At 36.3% G+C, this 23,677-nt stretch overlaps 3 protein-coding genes across 3 annotated transcripts; all 3 read right to left on the reverse strand.

The window, feature by feature from the left end:
* Window positions 1–6,838: 6,838 nt before the first annotated feature.
* LOC113273723 (alkane hydroxylase MAH1-like) lies at window positions 6,839–8,693 on the reverse strand. The gene has a single exon (XM_026523353.1). The coding sequence runs from the start codon at window positions 8,691–8,693 to the stop codon at window positions 7,137–7,139; it is 1,557 nt and encodes a 518-aa protein (XP_026379138.1). The 3' UTR covers window positions 6,839–7,136.
* A 5,857-nt stretch (window positions 8,694–14,550) lies between these two features.
* On the reverse strand, window positions 14,551–16,171 carry LOC113275138 (alkane hydroxylase MAH1-like). Its single transcript, XM_026524580.1, has 2 exons — window positions 15,987–16,171; window positions 14,551–15,782 (listed from the first exon to the last, which is right to left on the reverse strand). The coding sequence occupies exons 1-2, from the start codon at window positions 16,161–16,163 to the stop codon at window positions 14,613–14,615; spliced, it is 1,347 nt and encodes a 448-aa protein (XP_026380365.1). The 5' UTR covers window positions 16,164–16,171; the 3' UTR covers window positions 14,551–14,612.
* A 1,273-nt stretch (window positions 16,172–17,444) lies between these two features.
* Window positions 17,445–20,387, reverse strand: LOC113273724 (peptidyl-prolyl cis-trans isomerase FKBP53-like). Its single transcript, XM_026523354.1, has 10 exons — window positions 20,321–20,387; window positions 20,097–20,198; window positions 19,904–19,977; window positions 19,402–19,636; window positions 19,188–19,242; window positions 18,507–18,660; window positions 18,258–18,345; window positions 18,117–18,158; window positions 17,915–17,963; window positions 17,445–17,784 (listed from the first exon to the last, which is right to left on the reverse strand). Exons 2-10 carry the CDS (start codon window positions 20,107–20,109, stop codon window positions 17,685–17,687), a joined length of 810 nt encoding a protein of 269 aa, XP_026379139.1. The 5' UTR covers window positions 20,110–20,198; window positions 20,321–20,387; the 3' UTR covers window positions 17,445–17,684.
* Between the last annotated feature and the right edge of the window lie 3,290 nt (window positions 20,388–23,677).

Here is a 23,677-nt window from a genome sequence, read left to right on the forward strand (position 1 = left end):
ACGCATTGGTAACGAATGGAAAACAGCTTTTAAGACGCGAGAAGGTATGTATGAATGGCTAGTAATGCCTTTCGTATTATCAAATGCTCCTATTACTTTCATGCGTCTAATGAACTAGGTATTACAACCCTTTCTTGGGCATTTTGTTATTGTTTACTTCGATGATATCTTAATCTACATTCGTAGTGAAGATGAACACCTTATACATCTCTCTAAGGTTTTCGAAGTACTTGCTGAAAATATGTTATATGCAAACCTAAAGAAGTGTACATTTCTTTCGAGAAAGGTCACATTCTTGGGTTATATTATTTCTGATGCCGGTATTGCAGTTGATGAAACAAAGGTATAAGCAATTCGAGAATGGCCTACACCAACATGTATTAAGGATGTTAGAAGTTTCCATGGATTAACATCGTTTTATAGACGTTTTGTGAAGAACTTTAGTTCCATTGCTGCTGGTCTCACAGATTGCTTAAAAGGAGAAAAAAAAATCTGGACTGAAGAAGCAGACGAGAGTTTCAATGCTCTTAAAGAAAGGTTGTGCAGTACACATGTACTTGTTATGCCTGATTTCAACAAAACTTTTGAGATTGATTGTGATGCTTCAGTGATTGGCGTTGGCGCTTTTTTGTCTCAAGAGGAGCATCCAATTGCATATCATAGTGAGAAGAATTCTGAAACAAGAAAGAAATGGTCGATATATGAACTTGAATTGATTGCTTTAGTTCAAGCTTTAAAGCAATGGCATATTTATCTTGATCATAAAGAATTTGTCGTCAACACAGACCATCAGGCTCTCAAGTACCTTCAAACTTCATCAAAAGTGAATAGAATGCATGATATATGGTTGTCCACCATCAACCAGTACACATTCTCTATTCGACATAAAAGTGGAAAACTAAATACAATAGCTGATGCTCTAAGTCGACGTACCCATCTTCTTGTTACTCTTAACAATGAAAGTATAGCTTTTGATTTTATTAAAGAAGTTTATCCAGATGATGAAGACTTTAAAGAGATTTGGGAATCTTGTGGAACACAAACAGGAGTAACAGCTGGATTTTTGATACAAGATGGTTTTGTTTTTAAAGATAATCGACTATGTATTCCTCAAGGATCAATGCGTCTTCATTTAATGCAAGAGTTGCATGGCAGTGGTCTAGGTGGACATTTTGGCAAAGATAAGACAATTGCTCTGGTGGAGGAAAGATATTTTTGGCCCTCTTTAAAGCGAGATGTGCATAAATTTGTTCAAAAGTGTATGGTTTGTCAGCGTTCTAAAGGTACAATTCAGAACACAGGTTTATATACTCCTTTACCAATTCCTGAAGCTCCTTGGGTTGATGTTAGTATGGACTTCATATTGGGCTTACCTCGTACAGCTGGGGGCATGATTCTTTTATGGTTATCGTAGATAGACATTCCAAAATGGCTCATTTCGTTGCTTGTAAAAAAACAACAGATGCTTCTAACGTGGCTTACTTATTCTTCAAGGAAGTAGTACGTCTACATGGTGTGCCTAAGACTATAACCTCTGACAGAGATACTAAGTTTCTAAGTTATTTCTGGAAATTTCTTTGGATAAGACTTGGAACTAAATTGCAGTATAACACAACTGCTCATCCACAAATTGATGGTCAAACTGAGGTTGTTAATCGTTTGCTTGGAAATCTAATAAGAGCAAAGATAGCTGATGATGAGTGCTAAAAAGTGCATATTTCTATATATTTTTCTTGGCATTTAACTCATCTTTTGTGCATTAATTCTACATTTTATCCCATATTCTGTATTTTCATTGTTTTCAAGAATAAATATTTTTATTAATTAATTTTGCATTTTTAGGTTGTAAATAAAGTTTGGATGAATTGCGGAGCGAAAAGAGCAAAAAAGTAGTGAAAAAGTCGGGAGGAATTACGCAAGGAAGTCGCGAGGAATGTTGTGCACAAGACCAAAAGGCTAGAAATTGGCTTAACAAGGAAGAATTGTTCTTAAAGAAGATATGGGCTTGGCATACCCAAGGTCCAAAACCCTTACCCAAACCCATTTCTAATATCCATACCCGCCTCCATCTTCAGCCGTCAGATTGGATCATCTCAGCATCCTACGGTCGCTTCATCATAGTGCATCAAAATCTGAAGATCCTGTCAAACACTATAGCACCTAACTCCATCTTGAGACGTCAGTTTTGTTGTGTCACGCATCCAACGGTCTCTCAAGACCTGCTTCCATCTTGCCGTTAGAATCAATCTAGAATTGATAATCCAACGCTTTCGCTTCGATGTGCATCATATTTTGATGTTCCGCTCAACACTACAACACCTGACACCTATACCCTTCAGCCAAACGCACCTTACCCAAATTCTCATCTTCCTCCTTCGAGCAGTCGAGCTCTGCTCCTGCCAACTCCACCCTCTCTGTCGCCTCAACCACCACCACTCCCCTCCACGAGCCGTCAAATCCCCAAACACTCGAACCCATCACTACCGCCTAATCCCCCATCATTCTAGCCTACTATTCTATCACTTTCTCCTCTTCACAGTTCCTGAAACCCTAGGAGAGAAAATGATGGAATAGCTCGAGCTAGGGCAATTGTACCAGAAGAGTGAGCAGAAGAGGAAGAGGAAGCGTGGGTCAAGATAATTGAGTGGATATCAGAAGTAGTTGGTAAGAATTTTTGATTTAATTTGTAAACCCTAATTTTAGAAATTAGGTATTTTGGGGGAATTGAAATTGGGTATAAATAGAAGGCTTGCGTGTTGTGTTGGGGCATGCCTGGACAAGCCAGTGCACCACCAAGAGGACTGGACTAGCCAGTTCCTCAATTGTTCATGTTCTGTTTTTGTTTCACTTTCAAATTCAGTTTTATTTTCACATATTCATCATGTTTTAATTTATCACTTGCTAGGGCTTAGATGAAACTCTTGATTGCATGCTAGGATAGTTAATATACATGTTGTTGTTCTTGTGATGTTTAAACTGAAGTAGGACTGATAATTAGCCATTTGAGCTAATTCACCTATGATCAGCTGTGCTGTAAGAAGACAGTTGATGCTAGGGGTGAAGTTAGTGATAGTGGTTAAGAATTCAGTCCATTTGAAGGGTTGTGCTTAATTGCCTTAGAATTGATAGTTAACTGGTTGACCAAACAAGCCTGTGATCAGCTGTGTTGTAAGAAGACAGTTGATGCTAGGGGTAAGTTAGTGAGATTAGTTAGTAAATCACTCATTGTAGTCTTCCATGAAAGAACAAGACATAGCTTGCATAAGAACTTCCTTAGTTTAGGATCAAGATGTGGATTCAAAACCTAGTGTTTCCTTGTTTCACATTGTATCTGTAGATGTCATCTTTGCTCATTGCCCTTGGCTCACTGCCTTGGTTTGTTTGTCTTTGTTTCACTGTTTCTTTGTTTCTTTTGCCACTGTTACTCACTGCTTCACTTTGTTCACTGCCACCTTCACATTGCCATTGTTTTAGTCCATTTTCACTATTTTTCATTTAGATAACTAGCTTAAAAACTTCAACTATACACTCTAGTCCCTGTGGAGATGACCTGTTCTTGCACATACACACTACAATGACAATTGTGCACTTGCAGTTTAACATGTAGGCCTTTCTGTCTCCCCTTATCCTTTGCTCTTGTTTCTTATACAATCCATGGCCTACCAGCTGACAATAGAGAAAAGCAATGGGATATATTGCTACCTCACATGGAATTTGCCTTCAATACTTCAGTTAATAGGTCCATAGGTAAGACTTCATTTGAAATTTTTTATTCTAAGGTACCAAATCATGTACTTGATTTAGTGGTTCTACCAAGGATTTCAAAAACTAATGTTCAAGCTGATAAGTTGATAGACAAAGCTGCTCAAATTCATCAAGAAGTGAAGACTAGGCTTGAAGTTTCAAATGCCAAGTATAAATAAATAGCAAATCAACACATGAGACTTAAGCTTTTTCAAGAAGGAGACTTGGTTATGATTCATCTTCGAAAAGAACGTTTTCCTACTGGAACATACAACAAGACTAAGATGAAGAAGTATGGTCATTTCAAGATTTTAACGAAGATCAGTGATAATACACTCGTGGACGAGTTCTTTCAAGAGGGAGGGACTGATGTAGAACATCTCTACATTCTTTCTAGAACCTTCTCAACTTGCGTATCAAGTTAAGCGTTTCCTGTTTTTAGTCTTTGTTATTTCTTCTTTTAGTCTTTTACTATTTTTAGACTCTCGTCTGTATATACAGGCTTGTTTTCGTTTGTTAGACACATCTTATTATTATCAAATTTTATGAAAACAACTCTTTTACAGAGAACCTATCCTTTCTTTATTTTCTTTTAAACCTGCTCAAGAATATTCGTCTACTTCACATCCTTTTCTTCCTTCGCATCCCCTACAACCTCCGTGTTGTATTCATCTCAACAAATTCTACATTACAAAGTTATTGGTTCCGGTGAACTTTTCAGCCTTCAGTTGTGATCTATGTGAATGAAGTATTTCTTCTTTTATTTCTTTATCTTTACTTGTGGACTATGAATGTTCTCCTAACGGATCAACTAGTTTATTCGGATCAACCATTGTTCACAAACAACCAAATATAGATAAAAAACTAAACTTTGATGAGATCATAATTACCTCTAATAACTTCAGGGAAAAAAAAAACCCTACTGCAATATTACGAATACCCAAAATTCCAAGAACCTACCGAGCTCTTGATGCCAATTGTTGCGCTAAAACCCTGCGGAAGCGATTTGCAAAGCTACACAATGGTACTATAAATATTGCAAAGAATACTAGCTAGAAAAGAAAAGAGATGAGAATTTAACGAGGTTGAATCCTCAGGAAAAATAAGAGATTTTATATATTATCGTTTAGGAGAAAACATATAAACCCTAAGAGAGAAAGAAGATTTTTTTTTGGTGTGTTTAGTGTGTTTCTTTTCTTTCTCTAATAGGCTATTTATACTAATTAGCTAGCTAGGTTTTCTATACGCCGTTTACTTGGCCGAATCCAATAGAATTCCTACAAGTTCGGAATTAATGACCGACTGTGTTGATAAACACAAAGGAACCGACCTTAGACACACGGTTTGGGAGTTCCACACGGATTTGAACTCCTCCAAAAGTCCGTGTTCTATAAACTAGCTAGGCTCCAACATTAACCCCATGAACCATGCATTTGTTAACGGTGGTGCTTGCTCTTATTCCAAATCCTTAAATGTGTAAGGGGTGAGAACGGATGCTTATTGGTATGCATCGGAATCCAAATTTGATTATAAGGTGTTTTAGTTTTTTGGTTTAAGTTATACTCTAGCCAATTACCATTTTTATTTTTAACATTCCATATTGTAATTATAATTCTTTCAAATTATAACCTAAAAATATAATTTTAAAATATAAAATTGGTGTAGTTTTTTCTTTTTCTGGACTGCCAATGCCGCCAGTTATCTTTTACACAGCCACCATCGACGAAATAACACAATTAAATAAAAAATGTCATGGCAGTGTTTTTTCTTTATTTTTGTGATTGCGAGTTTTTCTCTTTCGGGTTGGTTTGGGGGTGTGTGTGGGGTGGCTGCAATGTTGGTGGTGTAATTTTTTTTTGTTATCTGTTTCTTGAAGAAAAATAGATAACAAAATACAGGTTACGAATGGATCTTTACCTCTCAATTGTAGTTGAGAACGAAAAGATAAAGGGAAAATTGGGGAGATGTCCCAATATGAGATACAATGTTGGAAATCTGCCCAACGTTAAAAAAAAATGGATAAAAATGTCTCATTCCGTTAACTTTAACATCCAACACAGTTAAGTCATATGTGTAAGGCCACGATCACCACCAGAACCACTACAAAAACCACCGTCGCCACCGCTTGAACCTTAAACCCTGAACCCTCAACCTGAATCCTGAATTTTAAACCCTGAAACTTGAATTCTGAAGGGGTTTTTTTCGCGTGTGAGAGCTTACACATGTGACTTAACTGAGTTTTTGACGGAATGAAACATTTTTCCAAATCTTTAAATGTTGGGGACAGATTTCCTACATTGCACCCCGTATTGGGACATTTTCCCAATTTTCCCAAAGGTAAAATACAGTTATACGGGTTATAAGTATAGGGTAATGAGAGAAGACCAAATCCTAGTTGTACATTTTCGCTAAGTCGGAATTGACGTCATAAAACATGAGCTATGAGATTAATATCTTCGGTAACTTTCAAACGAACCACCCTATTGTTTTTTATTAGAACTAAAACTAGATTTTTCACAAATAGAAATTGGGTCAATCGTCCAAATATTTTTAAAACATGGTTCTAATAAACGAGTAAAAATTAGTGTGGGTGAAATGGACACCAAAAAAAATAGTAACAATGAATATGGATTCATCCTGGCTTAAACTTAAAAAATAGCGAGGATGAAACTGGATGCATCCTGATATAAATTAAAAATAAGGAAAAGTATTTGAAAATGGGTAGGATGAAACTGTTCACGTCTTGGCTATTTTTACATTCTCGTCCATTTAAGCAGTATCAAATTTTACATGTCTTTTTCACCCAAAAATTGTCGTTATTGAGTTAATTGACCAATTTTGTGTTTCACAAATCAGACGTCTTAAAAACATTTTTTCTTTGCTTCAAAACAAATAAATATAAAACATTTTTCGTGAATGCAATATTTGAAAGGATATTTATCGGACTGCTGAAATCCGAACCTGCGCATGTTCAACATAAGATATAATTTAAGGATATAGACGAGATGGCATAAAATTGAGCAACCGTCACTTGCATTCACTGTGTGTAGTAAGTAACCCGGGCACACTGAGTAGTAGGAACACAGTAAAGAGGTAAAAACAAAATGAGATTCTGCTTGACCACTAATGAAAGAACAACGCCTAACAAGAGTGCCAAAAACATAAGCTAGACAAGAGGACATGTGTGAGACGTACACAAACAGAAACGGAAAATAACAGACAACAGTGAAAGTAGCCACACAGATATTAAATACCACCATCTACGACCAGCTACAACCATTACTGAATTTGGCAATAATATTAATTACGAAACATGCATCACATGCATGCATCATTTTTTAGAAAAGGACATTCAATCCTCTTCGACATGGCACGTATGCAATATCATATATCTAAATAACTCTCTTTTGTATCTTCACTTCCAGTCCTTTCTCCATATGAAGAGAAATAGCTGGTTTAGGACGAACATGCTGGCCTTCCAGTACTTCAATTTGAAAGTTGAAGAGCACAGCTGCAACAAGAGCCTTCATTTGTGTAAATGAAATATCCTTACCTAAACAACTCCTTGGTCCTAAACTGAACGCAACGAACTTAGAAACGTTTTCATGACGGTTTAGCTTCCCGTCATCATCTATCCATCTCTCCGGCCTAAATTCTAGGCAATCTTCTCCCCAAATCCATGGCATTCTTCCGACGGAATAGAAAGGAATTATTATCTCCATCCCTGGCTTTACTAAACTTCCATCTGGGAGCACAGCTTCACTCAACACGGTTTTCCTGCTATAAGATACCGGTGGGTATATTCTCATCGATTCACATAATGCTGCATGCAAATAAACCAGCCCATTTATATCATCTGAATCAAAAACCCATGGCCACTCACCGTACTCAAATAGTTTTCCCGTTTTTGAGGACATTAACACTTTCAATTCTTCTATTATCTTTTTCTCGACGGAAGGTGTTTTGGAGACCAACCAAAAGAACCAAATGAGACCCGAAGCTATGGTATCCTTTCCGGCTAAAAACAGACTAAACATGGAATCTCTAAGGAACTTGTCGTCATTTTTGTGTAGCGAAGGAGCAAAAGTTTTCTTATGATCTTGAGTTCTATTTATGTATAATGACAAGAGATCAAAAGTTTTTACCCCCTTAGTCAAATTTGTTCGCTTTTGGGAAATATATTCATAGAAGTGCGTGTTTACTGTTTTGACAGCTTTAGTCACCTCTCCCTCCCTACCACTTCCAAACAAGCGCATTAACTTCCACATGAACATTGGCATTGTATGCCTATAAAACACGCCTTCTTGTGCGGCATCAATTGCTTCAGCCAAATCATTAGAAGGAAGTTCGACAGAGAGGTAATTTGCATGCTTTCCAAATATGGTATTCATGTTAACATCGAAAGCGAATCTTGAACAGACCTCCTGTAAATCAATGGTTGTTCCCGTTTTAGCTAATCGAACTAATAAGGGAACTACCTGATCTTCTACAACCCTACGACAGATGTTAGACACTAGATCTTTGTACTCACTAGATATAAACGCTGCGTGAGCCATTCTTCTCTGTACTTTCCAAGCATCAGCATCAACATTGAAGATTCCATCACCTAGTGGATCGAAAACTTGCTTGAAATCTGGACCTTTGGGGAAATTGTTGGAATGGGATTTAAGAATATATTCAATGTTTTTGTCGTGACAAGTTACGAAGTATTTGAGATTTGAGAAGATAGGTCCATCAAGAAAGAAAGAACCTTTGCTGAGCGAACAAAATACCTCAGTAAACCATTCAGGTAAACGGTTAGAGTTCCTCGCCAGGGATGGAAGGGATCCAAGGAAAAGCCAGTAGTCAATGGCTTGACTAGTTTTCTTAAGAAATAAACCTATAGAGAGGAAACAGATAAGGAAGAGTATGAAAATTGCAGGCACAAATGACTTGGATAAGTCATCCATTTTGGTTTTTCAGATGACAATGTATTGCCTTAGGGTTGAATTTATAAGCTTATTTGGACTCAAAATATATGATGCATCAATGGCATACACGATCAATAGTGATTAGTGGTTGCACCCACATACTATTAATAGTTGGTGAAAGAGACATAAATCAACATCCTAGCTACCCCAACAATCCATACCGTACATTTTATTACTCTCTATCGGTAAATATGAAGCATGTAGGATCCACATTCAAAAAGGGCCACTGATCCGCATTCATAGTGACCATCCTTCTCATAAGTACTCTTATTGTCTTTACATATCACTTGTAACGAAATGGCAATTTTAAGTTGTTTCATGTAGACCTCATCATAACGAACTGACATTCTTACATAACCAAAACGTCGAATGATCAAAGCCATTTCAAAGGGGCTGAGTGAAATTGGTAATTGCAAGAGCCAATCATGCATCGAAATGACCAAAACAAAAACAAAAACAAAAAAAACAAAATCCAAATTTCATTATAGAAACTACACACAGGAATGATGGTCTTCATGATCTGGTTCTGTCCAAGTACCAAAAAATTAAGAGATGCAAAAGTTCCATATCTATTTTCCGCTCAAATTTCCTCGCGTTGATAAATGAAACCCAATTATTAGAACTACCCAAATACCCCCAACAAAAGAAGAAACAAGTTCTTTTAATGGGAATGCTTAGCCATATGGATGAAAGCTTTTACTGGACCTAATTCAGTTCCTGAAAAGTAGACCATACGTTAAATTTTTGTTGGTACGAAGTACATAGAGAGGAGTTGAGGTGGAGTCACAAATTTAATGATAACACACTGCTGCTAACTACCAAGTCAGTACATAACCACTCCAAAATGACATTTCACTTGGATCACAAACAAGTCTGAGAAATGAGAAATTCAGAGAAGTCTGTTGATTTAAAACTAGCTAGGGGCATTCTTGGCCTTTCTCAAACTTTGACCGAATGGAAGACATTCACTTTACAAAAATCTCTTAAGAAGATAAAGCATGGATGGAAAGGAAGATAGATGAAGAAGAGGTGATAAATGTAATTAAAAATTTCAAAAACAACAAGTCACCTGGGCCTGATGGATACTGCATGGAGTTTTATAAAGAAGTTTGGGATATCACTAAAGATGATCTAATGAAAGTGGTGGAAGAATTCCATAAGAAAGAAACACTTGATTGGAGGACCAATTGCTCATTCATTAGTCTAATACCAAAAAAAAGAACAAGTAGGCTCTCCTAAAGATTTTAGACCTATAAGTTTGGTCAGCAGCATGTATAAGGTGATCTCAAAAGTTCTCACACATAGATTGAAGAAAGTTATGCCAAAGTTGATATCTGAAAATCAAGGTGCATTTATCAAAGACAAACAAATCTTGGATGGGACTCTAGTGGCTGGAGAAGTAATTGATGCTAGATTAAAAAGTGGAGTTCCAGGAATATTATGCAAACTTGATCTACACAAAGCATTTGATAATGTAAGTTGGCACACAATACTGCATGTGCTCAAAGCTTCTGGTTTTGGAGAGAAATGGATTAACTGGATTGATTGGTGTATAAATTCTGTTCAACATTCAGTTCTCATAAATGGCTCCTCCACAGAGAGATTTAAACCCCAAAAAGGACTAAGACAGGGAGACTCTTTATCACCATTCTTGTTCATCTTAGTTGCAGAAATTTTCACAAAACTAATGAATAAAGCAGTAGAACTCCATATGATCTCAGGATTTTCAATTAATGGATTGAGTGTCTCACAACTACAATATGCTGATGATACTCTGGTCTTTCTAGATGCCAAAGAAGAAGAAGCAGAAAACTTACTCATAATACTTCAGATATTTGAAGCAATGACAGGGTTACAGGTCAATCTAACTAAAAGTTCTCTTCTTAGTGTGGGAGGAGATGATAAAATAGTGGAGATGGCTGAAATTCTAAATTGCAATATTGAACAATTACCTCTGAAATATCTTGGTCTTCCAGTGGGGGATACAAGCAGAAACATCTCTATATGGGATGTCATTATAGAAAAATTCCAAAAAAATTGGCACTATGGAAAAGAAGATTCTTTACAAAAGTTGGCAGAGTTACTTTAATAAAATCAACATTGTCCAGTTTACCAATATACTTCCTATCAATTTTCCCAATGCTAGTTAAGGTGGAGCAGAAACTAACTCAAATTATGAGAGCTTTTCTATGGGGGTCTTCAAATGAGAACAGGAAAATAAATTGGATAGGTTTTGATAAAATCAGTAAGCCAAAGAAGCTAGGAGGTTTGGGGATTAGATGTCTGAAACTAACAAATAAAGCTTTGCTTTCCAAGTGGACATGGAGATATGCTCATGAAAAAACACATTTGTGGAGGAGAGTGGTTCAAAATAAAATGAAATGAGCTCAAGATGATATATGTGTCAAGACTTCATCTCAACCACAAGGAAGAGGAATTTGGCAAGGAATCCAAAAACAAAAAAATATTATTGAAGACATGACTGAATTACATATTGGAGATGGGAAAGCAATCAAGTTCTTGTGGGACAAATGGAAGAAAAATGTTCCCCTAAAAGACCAATTTCCAAGAGTATTCAAGATAGCTCAATTCAAAGATGCATCACTTAGAGATATGGTAATTAATGGCTCATGGAACTGTCAGCTGAAAAGAAATCTCAACAATGCAGAGATCACAGAAATTGCTGCTTTACTGCAGCTTTTAGAAGATCTTCCAGAATTTACAGAGACTGCATAGTCTATACAATGCACAAGCTCAAATAGTTTTTAAACAAAAATCTGCTACAACTGGCTCATAGAGAGAGCTAATACTCCATCATCTCAAGTTCCATATTCATGCATCTGGATAAAGAATGTTCCACCTAAAGTTCAAATATTTCTATGGTCTGCAGCTCAAAATGCCATACCTACAAAAGACAATCTAAACAGAAGAGGATGTAACATCAACAACGCATATTGCGCATTATGCTCCTTAGAAGAAGAAACAATAAGTCACTTATTAATTCATTGTCCATTCTCTGTACAACTCTGGAACTACTTCGTAAATGGTACAATGTGAGATGGTCTCAACCTAAAGAAATAATATCACTTTTGCAAGCTTGGAAGCTAAGAAGAGGAAGGAATAGAGGCAGGAAGATTTGGCCATTGCTTGCCTTTGCTATTACATGGGAGCTTTGGAATGAAAGAAATAGAAGAACCATGGCAGGGAAAAGATCCAGATCCTCATCAACAATCATCAATGAAGTAAAAGGTACAATTTATAAATGGGGGGCAGCTGAGGGCTGGTTCAAATTTGATACTTTTAGGGATCTAATAACCCACTAGAAAGTAATTATAGACTGTAGAGTGTAAAGTGGGTTAGAATTTATAGTATTGTAAGGAGCTCTATCCAATGTAACAAAACAATCTTTTCTTTAATATAAGTTCAACCTTTCTGCTCAAAAAAAAAACTTTGACCGAATGGCACGGCCAATATTATATACCACAGACAAATTAATATTATGGGGTTTTGATAACCGGTGGGATTGTGGTATAATTGGGGTATACTTATTTTGTTCCCAACTAAGACAGTGGGTTAAGGGGTGTCTAATGTGTGTAAAGTTACTCAATTACCCTTCCCCTAATACTAACTAAAACTATCGATTTTGGTTTGAGATCAAAGCCTTATTCTTTCCTTGTCCTTCATCATCAATCTAATGATTAATTCTTTTTTCCTACTCTATATTTTATCGTTTTCAAATGAAAAAAATTTCGTCGGTTATATTATTTTTGTTGTCGATTGGCTCTTTCAAACTCTATCTGGTACTTTGTTTTGTTATTTGAATGATAAATTAGATCAAAAAATTTGAAATTGTTGAATTGCAGTTGCACAGTCGTCATGATATTTTTCGGTCGAGCATGACGACTTTTCATTTTTATTTGTAGTCGTCAAGGTTGTAGGATGAATAGCGTGACGACTTTTCAAAGAGTTTTGTTTCTGAAAGTAACATTCACAGAGTCGTTATGGTTCGAAAAGCTTAATCATGATGGTTAATAACTCCTAGAAAACAAGTTTTCCTGTATCCAATTTTGTTATTGGTCGTCATGATTTTGTAAAAATAATATGACGACTAATAAACAGTCGTCACTGTGCTGAATTTTCGAACATGACGACTATAAATGCGAAAAAAAATAATGTGTGGTCGGCATGCTTAGTTTTAGTCGAGCATCCCAATTAATGACTCCCTGAAAACAAGTTTGCTTGGGTTCCAATTTTGTTATTAGTCGTCATACATGGTTTTGAAAAAATAACATGACGACTGACAAAAAATCGTCAATGTACTACATTTTCGATCATGACAACTATAAATCTGAAAAAACAAATATTTGGTCGGCATGCTTTGTTTCAGTGGAGCATGCCGACTTTTCATGGACTGAGTTCTGAAAGTACTTAGTCGGCATCTTTTTCTCAGTCGAGCATGCCGACTTTTCATAGTGTGATTTTTGAAAGTGTTGATTTCTTTTATTAGAAGTGTTTGGTTTGTGTACTTTCATTTTTGTTACAAAAACAAATTTTTTTCTTAAAAATCTTCCAACAAGATCCAAAAGTTCAATCTAACCAAATCAAGATTTCAAAACTTTCAACTCAACTCAATTAATCTAATTAAATTAATTAAATTAGAAAGGTTGGTTAGTACTAATTAAACAAGGATAATTCAGCCATTTTCAAAAATATATGGTTAAGTGGTTTTGGATTTTACTTTCAAATAACCTATTTTGTCTTATTGGGTATACTCAACGTATACCCCAATCTCGTCGGTTTTTTATACATCTTATTAGTTTAGTTCTTGTTTGTTTTGTTTTTTTTTTTGTTTTTTTTTTAATTGAATGATAAAGAAGAATTGCATGATCAAAAAGGATTAGATCACGAAGAGAAGATAGAGAGAGAAAAGAAAGGAGAATAAAAACGGTCTAAAAGCATATAAGTTCATGGAAACCAAGGCAAATTGTCAATGACTCTCTTTCATGGTATAATGATCCGATATTTTAGTTATGTAAGAATGTCCGTTTACAGTAATTTCAGGTCCACATGATGATATTTAACAGCAAATAAAGACAATCACAGGAAGAAAAAAAAAATTATCAACAGCAAATACTTATCAGTTCTTCATGAAAACTACTTAACTAAAATTGTACAGTACATTTTATTTGACATTTATAGGTGTTATTAAAGACAACAGTTATCCACTCTAGGAGGCCCTGATTCACCCACTCCCTGGTGGTATTAGATTTTTAGGAGTGCTGCACCTACCACGTCTTCCTCCCGCAAAATATCCCGATAGAGGATCGGACTGTTTAGAATCACGTTCTCTGTATTGGGATTATTAGTGGCTGAAAGTGGGGCCTATGTGTTGTGAGGGGTGGGATTTTCGTCCGGACCAGGAATCGGTAAGGTTAGCATTTCCGTTGGATTTTTGCAAAATGAAGGCCACAAAAATGTTACTGGCGTGCATCAGAATCCAAATCAGCATTATTATTAACCTTTTACAATATCTTGTGTTTCAGTGCTTCTGCGCGAATCGTGAAAAAAACACGGTAAAAGCCGCCTGTTTCACATGAAAGAGGGCCCCACGTCCCTGGGAGCTAGCACGGGTTCCCTTTGGGCCCACCATGTTAAGTTGTGTGAGAGCGGAGGTTTTTGCCGTGTTTTTTCACGGTTCATTAGGAATTTCTGGGTCTAATATATGAAGATTCTGAACGGATATCTTAATTTAGAATAGATATAGAATATCTACTTTTATTCACTGGATAGTGGATATAGTAACCCAGTCGAACTGAATTGGCAAGAATATTAGCGATGATAGTTAAACATGCATCATATTTTGAAGAGAAAACATAACATGCTTCAATTTTAGTATATCTAAGTGACTGCTCTCTTTTGTATTTTGACTTCCAATCCTTTCTCCATGTGAAGAGTAATAGCTGGTTTAGGGCGAACTTGCTGACCTTCCAACACTTGAACTTGAAAGTTGAACAGAACGGCTGCAACAACAGCTTTCATCTGACTAAATGACATGTCCTTACCTAAACAAGTCCTTGGTCCTAGATTGAATGTAAAGAACTTAGACTCGTGACGGTTAAGCTTCCCATCATCATCTATCCATCTTTCCGGCCTAAATTCCAGGCAATCTTCACCCCATATCCATGGCATTCTTCCAACAGAATAGAATGGAATTAATATCTGCATCCCTGGTTGTATTAGACTCCCATCTGGCAGCACAACTTCGTTCAGCACGGTTTTGCTATTAATAGGTACCGGTGGGTATAATCTCAGCGACTCACATAATGCCGCATGCAAATAAACCAACCCATTTATATCATCTGCATCAAACACCCATGGCCACTCGATTACTTTTCCCTTTTTTAAGCATGACACTAACCCTTTCAATTCTTCTAAGATCTTTTTCTCGACCGAAGGTGTTTTGGAAACCAACCAAAAGAACCAAATGAGACCAGACCCTATGGTATCTTTTCCAGCTACGAACAGACTAAACATGGAATCTCTAAGAAATTTTTCGTCATTTTTGTGCGGCGAAGGATCAGTAGTAGTTCTCTTATGCTTTTGAATACTATTTACGTATGCCGACAAGAGATCAAAAGTTTTTACCTCATTAATCATGTTTGTTTGTTTTTCGGAAATATATTCAAAGAAGTGTGTGTTAATTGTTTTAAGAGCTTTAATCAACTCTCCCTCCCTACCAACTCCGAACAAGCGCATTAACTTCCACAAAAACATTGGCATAATATGTCTATAAAGGCCGGCTTCTTGTACGGTTCCAATAGCTTCAGCCAGATCATTTGAAGGAAGTTCAATAGAGAGGTAATTTGCATGGATTCCAAATATGGTATTCATGTTAACATCGAAAGCAAATCTCGAACACACCTCCTGCAAATCAATGGTTGTTCCCGTTTTAGCTGCATGAACTAGTAATGGAACTAATTGATCTTCTACAACCCTGTGGCTCATGTTAGAAAGTAAATCTTTGAACTCGACAGAGATAAGCGCTGCATGAGCCATTCTTCTTTGTACCTTCCAAGAATCAGAATCAACATTAAAGATTCCATCACCTAGTGCATCGAAAATTTGCTTGAAATCTGAACCTTTTGGAAAATTGTTGAAATGAGATTTAAGAATATATTCAATGTTTTTGTGGTCACAAGTTACAAAGTATTTAAGATTTGAGAAGATAGGTCCATCAATAAAGAAAGAACCTCTACCAAGTGAACAAAATACCTCAGTAAACCATTCAGGTAAACGGTTGGAGTTTCTTGCCAGAGATGGAAAGGATCCAAGGAAAAGCCGGTAATCAATGGCTTGACTAGTTTTCTTAAGAAACAAACCTAGAGAGAGGAAACAGATGAGGAAGAGTATGAAAATTGCAGGAAGAAAAGAGTTTGACAAGTCATCCATTTTGCTTGCTTTGGTGTTCAGATGACAATTTGCTTCCTTGGAATTGAATTTTATAAGCTTACCTCAATACAATAATGATGCATATCGCATCAATAGGAATTGACAACTCGATAATGCAGTTGGGAATGCCCCATGTTACAAATCCAATTAACGAGGAACATGGATCTAAATCTACCCAATTTAAATGAGACATTAAACGCAGTCCAAATCCATGGTACAAATGCAGTTCAAATCCATAATGACATTTAACACTTGATCGTAGTTCGTACACAGCTTTTGTGCTCGTTTGAAACATGGAAATATCCGGTATCATGTCGCTTCGCTTCGCTCGGCCCAATAAATGGAGCACTGATATTATTTGTCGGTGCACTCAAGGAAACGGTATATATATACTAATTAGGCAGAGATGAGATACCTGCTTTCGGGTGATGACCCACATGAGATGTTAACTAGTAAGAGCGTCTACGATACCATTCAAATTCAGCAATGATCGCCCTATTTCCGATCACAAGGCAGTTGCCAAAATTTGGCTTTACGGCAAGTTTGCCACTTATAACTGTGCAGTATATAAAAGTGCATACAGATTCTGAGAAACTGTATGATAGTGATACAAAATGAGTATACTAACATTAAATTTAGGCCTAACTCATTTTATAATCGAACCTAATCTCACAACAATATGATTCCATACCCAAACTAATTAAAATCAATAATGGTCTGAACCCATTTTAGATTGATGTATCATATCATACCCAATCCAAAATTTGTATAAATTTCATGTCTAATCTCAAAATCGGCACTGATTTTTTGGTAGTCTGGTAAAAAGAAAAGACCAGTATCTCCATATTTGAAAATTTAAATGGCATTCGTATACTCCCTCTGTCCCTAATTAGATGACATATACCATAAATAAGTGGAGTGATAAATTAGTATTATTATAAGAAATATGTAAAATTTCATAGCCATATTTATATTCATTAGATAGGTGCTTTAAAATGCTTTCCGATGATACAAAGTTTACGAAAATCTGTTGTATAGTTTGAGAGATAAATCATTTCTAAATTTACTATTAAATTTTAACTAGGTCATCTAATTAGGGACTCCAAATTTGTATGCCCTTTTAATTCAAAAGCATTCTCAAACTAAAACTCTAGCCAATATGATCATCCATCAGTAGGTACATGTAAATTGCCAAACTCCAATAGTTCATAAACCAGAAATATAACAAGTAATCAGTACCACGAATGCACCAAAGGGGCTGAGAGATTTGCATATTTAGACTGGAGAAAAATAAATTAAAAGTTTGCATATAATCCAAAGTTTGCTTAGACAGAAGCAATTTCCAAACTAATGTTGGAAGCAAGTTGTACAACTGTCTGTCGACAAAACCTAATCATGTCACGTTAAATGAAAGGTACTGAACTGATTTCTAATTGAGCATAATAGCATATTACTACTTACTTTTTTTTTAACTTGAAGTCGACCATCATATCCAAAAAAAATTCAATTGAGCACTATCTTCTAATATGTCAGTGTGCTGAGACGTGCTGAAATAAGTTCAACCTCGAAAACAAGCCATGAATCTGCTGGTACATCACTCCGTGCTTTAGATCCACAGTAACTGAAATAGAAGAATTTAAATACAAGGTAAACAATACATCAAAAAGTGGCAGAAAATCAAAATGGGAGATGTCCCGTGAGGTTTTATTTTTGAACTAGCATCTTCGATCCCAGTTATGTTAATGACATACCCCATGGATGGTGGAATTGTGAGTCTTCTTTTGTCACCAACTTGCATACCTTCAAAGTTAGAACCACAGAACTCATGTTAACAAGAAAGAAAAAAAAACGTTTACAACGAAAACAAAACAGGTTAAAACGAAAACCAAAAACGCTCATTGTTTTTTATTGGATAGCTCATTGCATGAAACGTTTTACCCTATGTGTACATACCGTTAATCCCATCCTCCAATCCTTTTATAACATCTCCATTGCCTGCATGGAGAAAAATAAATCGTTTAAAGTAATAAACAATATTCATATGTATGGATGTGGAATGCATGAATTGCGTAATAGCTGCTAAAGAATTATTACCCAATGTGAAACTTAAACCACAAGTGCCATAATTGGATTCAAAGACAAAACCAGTGCTCTTTATTTGACCAAAGAAACGGACTTGCACCTGAAACAAGGCTTAAGTTATTTGAATCACTTGAATGAGTTCATAAATTCCATTTTGGACATCATCATATTTCAATCTCTCAATCAACAACTTACTAAGATCCCAAACACAAACACACAAAAAAACAGAAAGAGGGAGAGTGAGAGAGAGAGAGGGTGTACATAACATCCATGATAAGCTACTTTGGTTTCGGAGTTCCCGCTCGTACGTATGTTTTCAATAACCAAACCACTAGCCATTGTTCTTACACGGCGTCCATTTACTTGTATGTCCTTGTATTCGGGGTCACTACCCATCTCTAATGCTTTAAACTCACTGCAGATAAAATTTTCAGCATTGATCAGCATCATTTTCAACAACAATAACAATGAAAAAGATGTTTGGAAAATTTTCAAGGGGACGCTAATTAGACATCCAAGTGAAACATAAATACAAACGCACACAATTGAAAATTTTGCAAACAATAGAGAAATTTGAGCTTCTAGGAAGTAAGATAATTTGAAGAAACATCATAGAAAAAAAATAAACTAGGTGTTCACTGTCAAACACAAGCAGCTAGCGACAACTAGCAGCATCAGTTAGTTCAAATAAGTTAGAAGATACAAAGGACAAATGCATCTCGGTCCCAAAGCATTAGGTTGTGGGACAAATTCTTCAGTAACACAACAAATTCACTGGCCACTAAATCAAATCTTTTTGTTCGATCAATTCAATCAGTCTTGTAACTAATAACCCCTATGCGCATTTTAGGATTTTCTATCATATGTAAAATGAGTTGACTGCTGGGTATTTGCTCACTTTAAACATAACAAAAGCAAAAGGGATAATAATTAAGGACTAACGTTTTCACATGAGCAACTTGAGATGTTGAACGAGCTCCATGGTTTCCCATTGTTCCTGTTATAATCAGAAGAAACACGAGATTTTGTTATACCACTATGTTGCCAGCTGAATCTAAGAGACCAATCAAGTTAAAAAAACAACTAAAATCTATGCTTAAATAAAGAACACAATTGATCAATTGAGAACATATAAATTAGAGGAAGTCATAATCACCGTTTCCAGCAGATTGATCATTATTCCTACTATAGAAACCACTTAAATGCACACTGATATTGCCTCGATTTGCAAGAACGACATCCTCTTCCTTCTCCTCCAATTCAATATCCAACATACATGATTCATTATTGGTACCACCGCGCAATAAGCATATCAAAACAGGACTCTTGTTCCCTACTATACAGTGAACAGCAACATACCCACTGTTAGGACTAAAAGGGTCCAAAATAGCCTGCAAAATTAATTTATGCACAAGATACAGTCAGTAAGGGTACGGAGTAGAGGAGCAAGATAAATTTCTAATCAATTGAATGTGGAGCATTCAGAGAGACAATCTTTTTGATTCTACAGCATCAAAATCAATGAAAAACTCCAAAAATAGAAGCCTAAGAGACAGATCAAATAGTAACACTTCAAGTTTATAGAGAAATGCTCGTACAAATAATCTACTAGACAAAAAGAAACTAAAACATAATTAGATAATTTAACTTCATCCAACCTGAGAAATACGAAGCCTTCCCAGAGAGCTATTGTAACTATGGGTGTAAGGTTTCCCTGGTTCTAGTTCGACTCCTGAGAATTTCAAACATCCAGAAAGAAAAAACACTTGGTAAGAAATAAAAATTCCATGGAACAAACTGATTATATGATATTCAGTTGATACAGTTCTAAGATTGAGAAATGAAACTAACCCCAAAATGCCATTTCCCTTCTTTCTTCTGCAACAGATATCTCCAGTAGTTCGAAAAATAGAAAGAACGAAAAGTTTAAGGAATAGGTTCCCGAAGACTAGTCTGTGTTCAAATACAAAGGGTTAAAACTGCATTTATCTCAAACACCCTTTCATATTTCGTCATATTTCCCGTTCAAATTATTTTCCTTGAAAAATGAAACACCATTTAATATTAAAAACTACCTAGTGATATCATGCAAGCACCTTTGAGTCCTGTTATTGAAAAGACCACTCGGACGACGGTAGCAGACAACTCTACTGTGTTTGAGTGTACAGATGGAAAACATCACGTCTCCTTTCCTCTGATAAAGTAAGTACTTGGGTCAGAAGCATTGGAAACCGGAAGACAAATTCAAAAAAAAGAAAAAGGTAACCTAATTGACGTAGGTAATGAAAACCTACTTCTTCCTTTCCTTCGATAATCTAATCCATTTTCCACGTGGTTTTCCTGATACTATAATTTAAGCGGTTAGGTCTTAGTTAGCAATTCGGTATTCGGCATACGTACGGAATGGCAAACGTACGGGTGTTATATGGATTGGTAGAAATTAAATTCGGTCAGAATTTCGATTAACGTTTCGTGATTCGAAAATAATTCGGAACGGCATACGTACGTGTGTAATTCATTTTTGAGATATTAGTGCGGTGCTCAAAATTCGGCCATATTAAAATAGCTTCCGGGTATAATAATACATAGAAAATAAGATAAAATGTTAAATGTTTATAATATCTCATTAAGGCGTAGCTCAATGGTTGGAGTGCTCTGTACTTAATCTTTAGGTGATGGTATCGATTCCCCCTGTCTTCAATTTTTGTGAAAAAGAACGGAAATGAGTTATAGCGGGTCTACAAAGTTGGATGGGCTTAAGTATGGACGTGTAAAATTAGAATGATATTTTGGGGACCATGATTTTTTTGGGGACCATGGTTTTATTTTGGATAAAGGCATTAGAAGTAATTTTATGTACCCCGTATCTAGTTATTTATTTAATACCTAATCTACCCTCTTAATTAATTTTAGGTTATGATTAGTGAATGATTTAGTTAAAAACAATTAGTGAGATTAAATTAAAAGATGGGTTTATTATTAGTTGAGTAGAATTATTGAGAGAGTAGAGTTAGAGAAGATGAAGGAGAAAAACATGGAAAATAAAAAAAATCCAATTCACTAAGTTTGAGTATTCAAATGATGAAAACTCATCTGATTCTTCATCTCCATCCTCTCCTAGAATATTTGTTAATCTTCAAAATGATCCGGATTTGAACTGGATTTTGAACAGTTCGGTTACTTTATATGAAGAACAAGTAACCGAACTCATCTGAAGCTGTAGTTCGGTTGCCCCGTGAGATGAACAAGTAACCGAACTCATCTGAAAGTGTAGTCCGGTTACTTGTTCCAAACACACAGGTTACCAAACTCTCAAATAATAGAATTTCTAGGAGTTACAGTGTTATGTTCGGTTGGTTCGCAAACTGCATGCACTTTTGATCTAACCGAACTTTACGTAATATAAGAGTATATAAGTTTACGAAGTTCGGTTCTTTCGCAAACTTGAACCTAACAGCTAACCAACCGAACTCTGAGTTCGGTTTCTGCGATAAAATTGTGAAGTTACCGAACTTAACAAACAAAAAAAATGTGAAGTTCCAGCGTCTATTGGCTAAGTTCGGTTACTTTGTAGTTTTAAAAGTTTTTGCGAACAAACCGAACTCTATTGGCTAAGTTCGGTTATTTTGGAACTCAACATAGTGCCCACAACAACACAGTTCGGTTAGACTGGATTTGTTTTTTTTCGGTTCTAAGGGTGGAGTTCGGTTACTTTGTAGTTTTAAAATTTTTTTCGAAACAACCAAACAGAGAGTTCGGTGACTTAGTTTTAAATCCAATAGAACCGAACTGTTCTTCGTGTTCTTCATTTTCAAGAAGTTCGGTTAGTAAACTAGGTTTTTTTGGAAAATCGGCCTAACCGAACATGGCTCTGTAACTCCTAATAAAATCCTATTTTGATGATATCTATTCGATTGAAGCAATCAAAATCAAATTAAAGTGAAGGGTTTGTTGGAAAATACCTCCGGAGTGGTCCCATGGCAGAATCAAGTTGCGGCTGGCGTCTTTTATACTCGATAAAATTATTATGTAACCGAACTTAATTGTGATTGCACTGATGTTGTTACATTTCTTAAATAGGCGGTGGCGGTGGTGGTGGGAGGAGGTGGTGGTGGTAATCGGTGGTTGGTGGTGGTGATAATCGGAGGCGGTGGTGGTGGTAATCGGCGGCGGTGGGCGGTGGTGGTGGTGGTGGTGGTGGTTGGTGGTGGTGGTGGTGGTAATCGGCGGTGGTGGGCGTGGTGGTGGGAGGAGGTGGTGGTTATATATATAGGTGGTTATTATGTTGGTTTCAAATTAAATTAGATCAAGGGTAGGTTAGTCATTTCAACGTTTTAGGACACCCCTTATTACTATAGGGAAAGTGGTCTAATAAAACCATGGTCTCCTCAAAAAACCATGGTCCCTAAAAAATCATTTTAAAACTAGAATGGAAATGAGTTATAGCGGGTCTACAAAGTTGGATGGGCTTAAGTATGGACGTGTAAAACTATTTGAACATAAAATCTGGCGAAGCGAACAACCGGATTATTCGCAAATACGTAAAGTTCGCGGATTATTCGTGAAGGCCATACAAACCGCATACTCTGTTCGGGGTTGGAGTAATACGTGCGTTTTCACGAATAATACGGCGCATTCCTAACTAGGACTTAGGCATGTTCCTATGCATCAGTCAAAAGGCATAGTTTACCATTTTTGCACTCACTATGGGTATGGTAAAGTGGCAAATGTAACTGCTAAAATGTCAAATATATCACTTAGGCATATGCGATGGAGAGATTCTACCGAGCGATAGAGATTCTATTATTCGACGGTTACTAGAGCGCCAACGATAGTCTTTATATCGCTCGACTATGTCATCATTGTTCAGTTATTTATCATCCAATAGTCGGGAATTCCCCCTATAAATACTCAACTTCAAATCCAGTGCAAGTCACACCAGAATTTCTAAATCTTCCACCATTCTTCTAATCTAAAACAAGATAAACTGATCATACTTAGAAGATGCAAGCGAATAACCAAATCAATTGCCGCAATGGAAGAAGAGATACACAAAATAAGCAAACAAGCAACTACAACGCAACTTCGTCTTCATCACCTAACAAATATATTAATATAATGGATGAAGTGTTAAGCAAACAAATAACTACAACAAAAATCATATCATCGTCATCGGATGCGATAAAATATGAAGTGAAACTCAAGGCAAAGAAACGAGGTCAAGAACAGTTCCAACTGACGGAAAGGTTAAACGATGTAGAGGAAGAGACCGAATGGGTTAAAAATTATTACATAGTCAAGGATCTTCCCAAAGAACATCAACATGAGAGTATATTTTAACTTCAGGTATCATCGGTTCCTTTCGTTCCAAAGTTGGATGATAAGCGCATAAACCCACGCTATCAATATGATGCATCCCACGTTTGTTCTAG

This window comes from Papaver somniferum, chromosome 4 (genome assembly GCF_003573695.1).
Source record: "Papaver somniferum cultivar HN1 chromosome 4, ASM357369v1, whole genome shotgun sequence".
Classification (NCBI taxonomy): domain Eukaryota; kingdom Viridiplantae; phylum Streptophyta; class Magnoliopsida; order Ranunculales; family Papaveraceae; genus Papaver; species Papaver somniferum.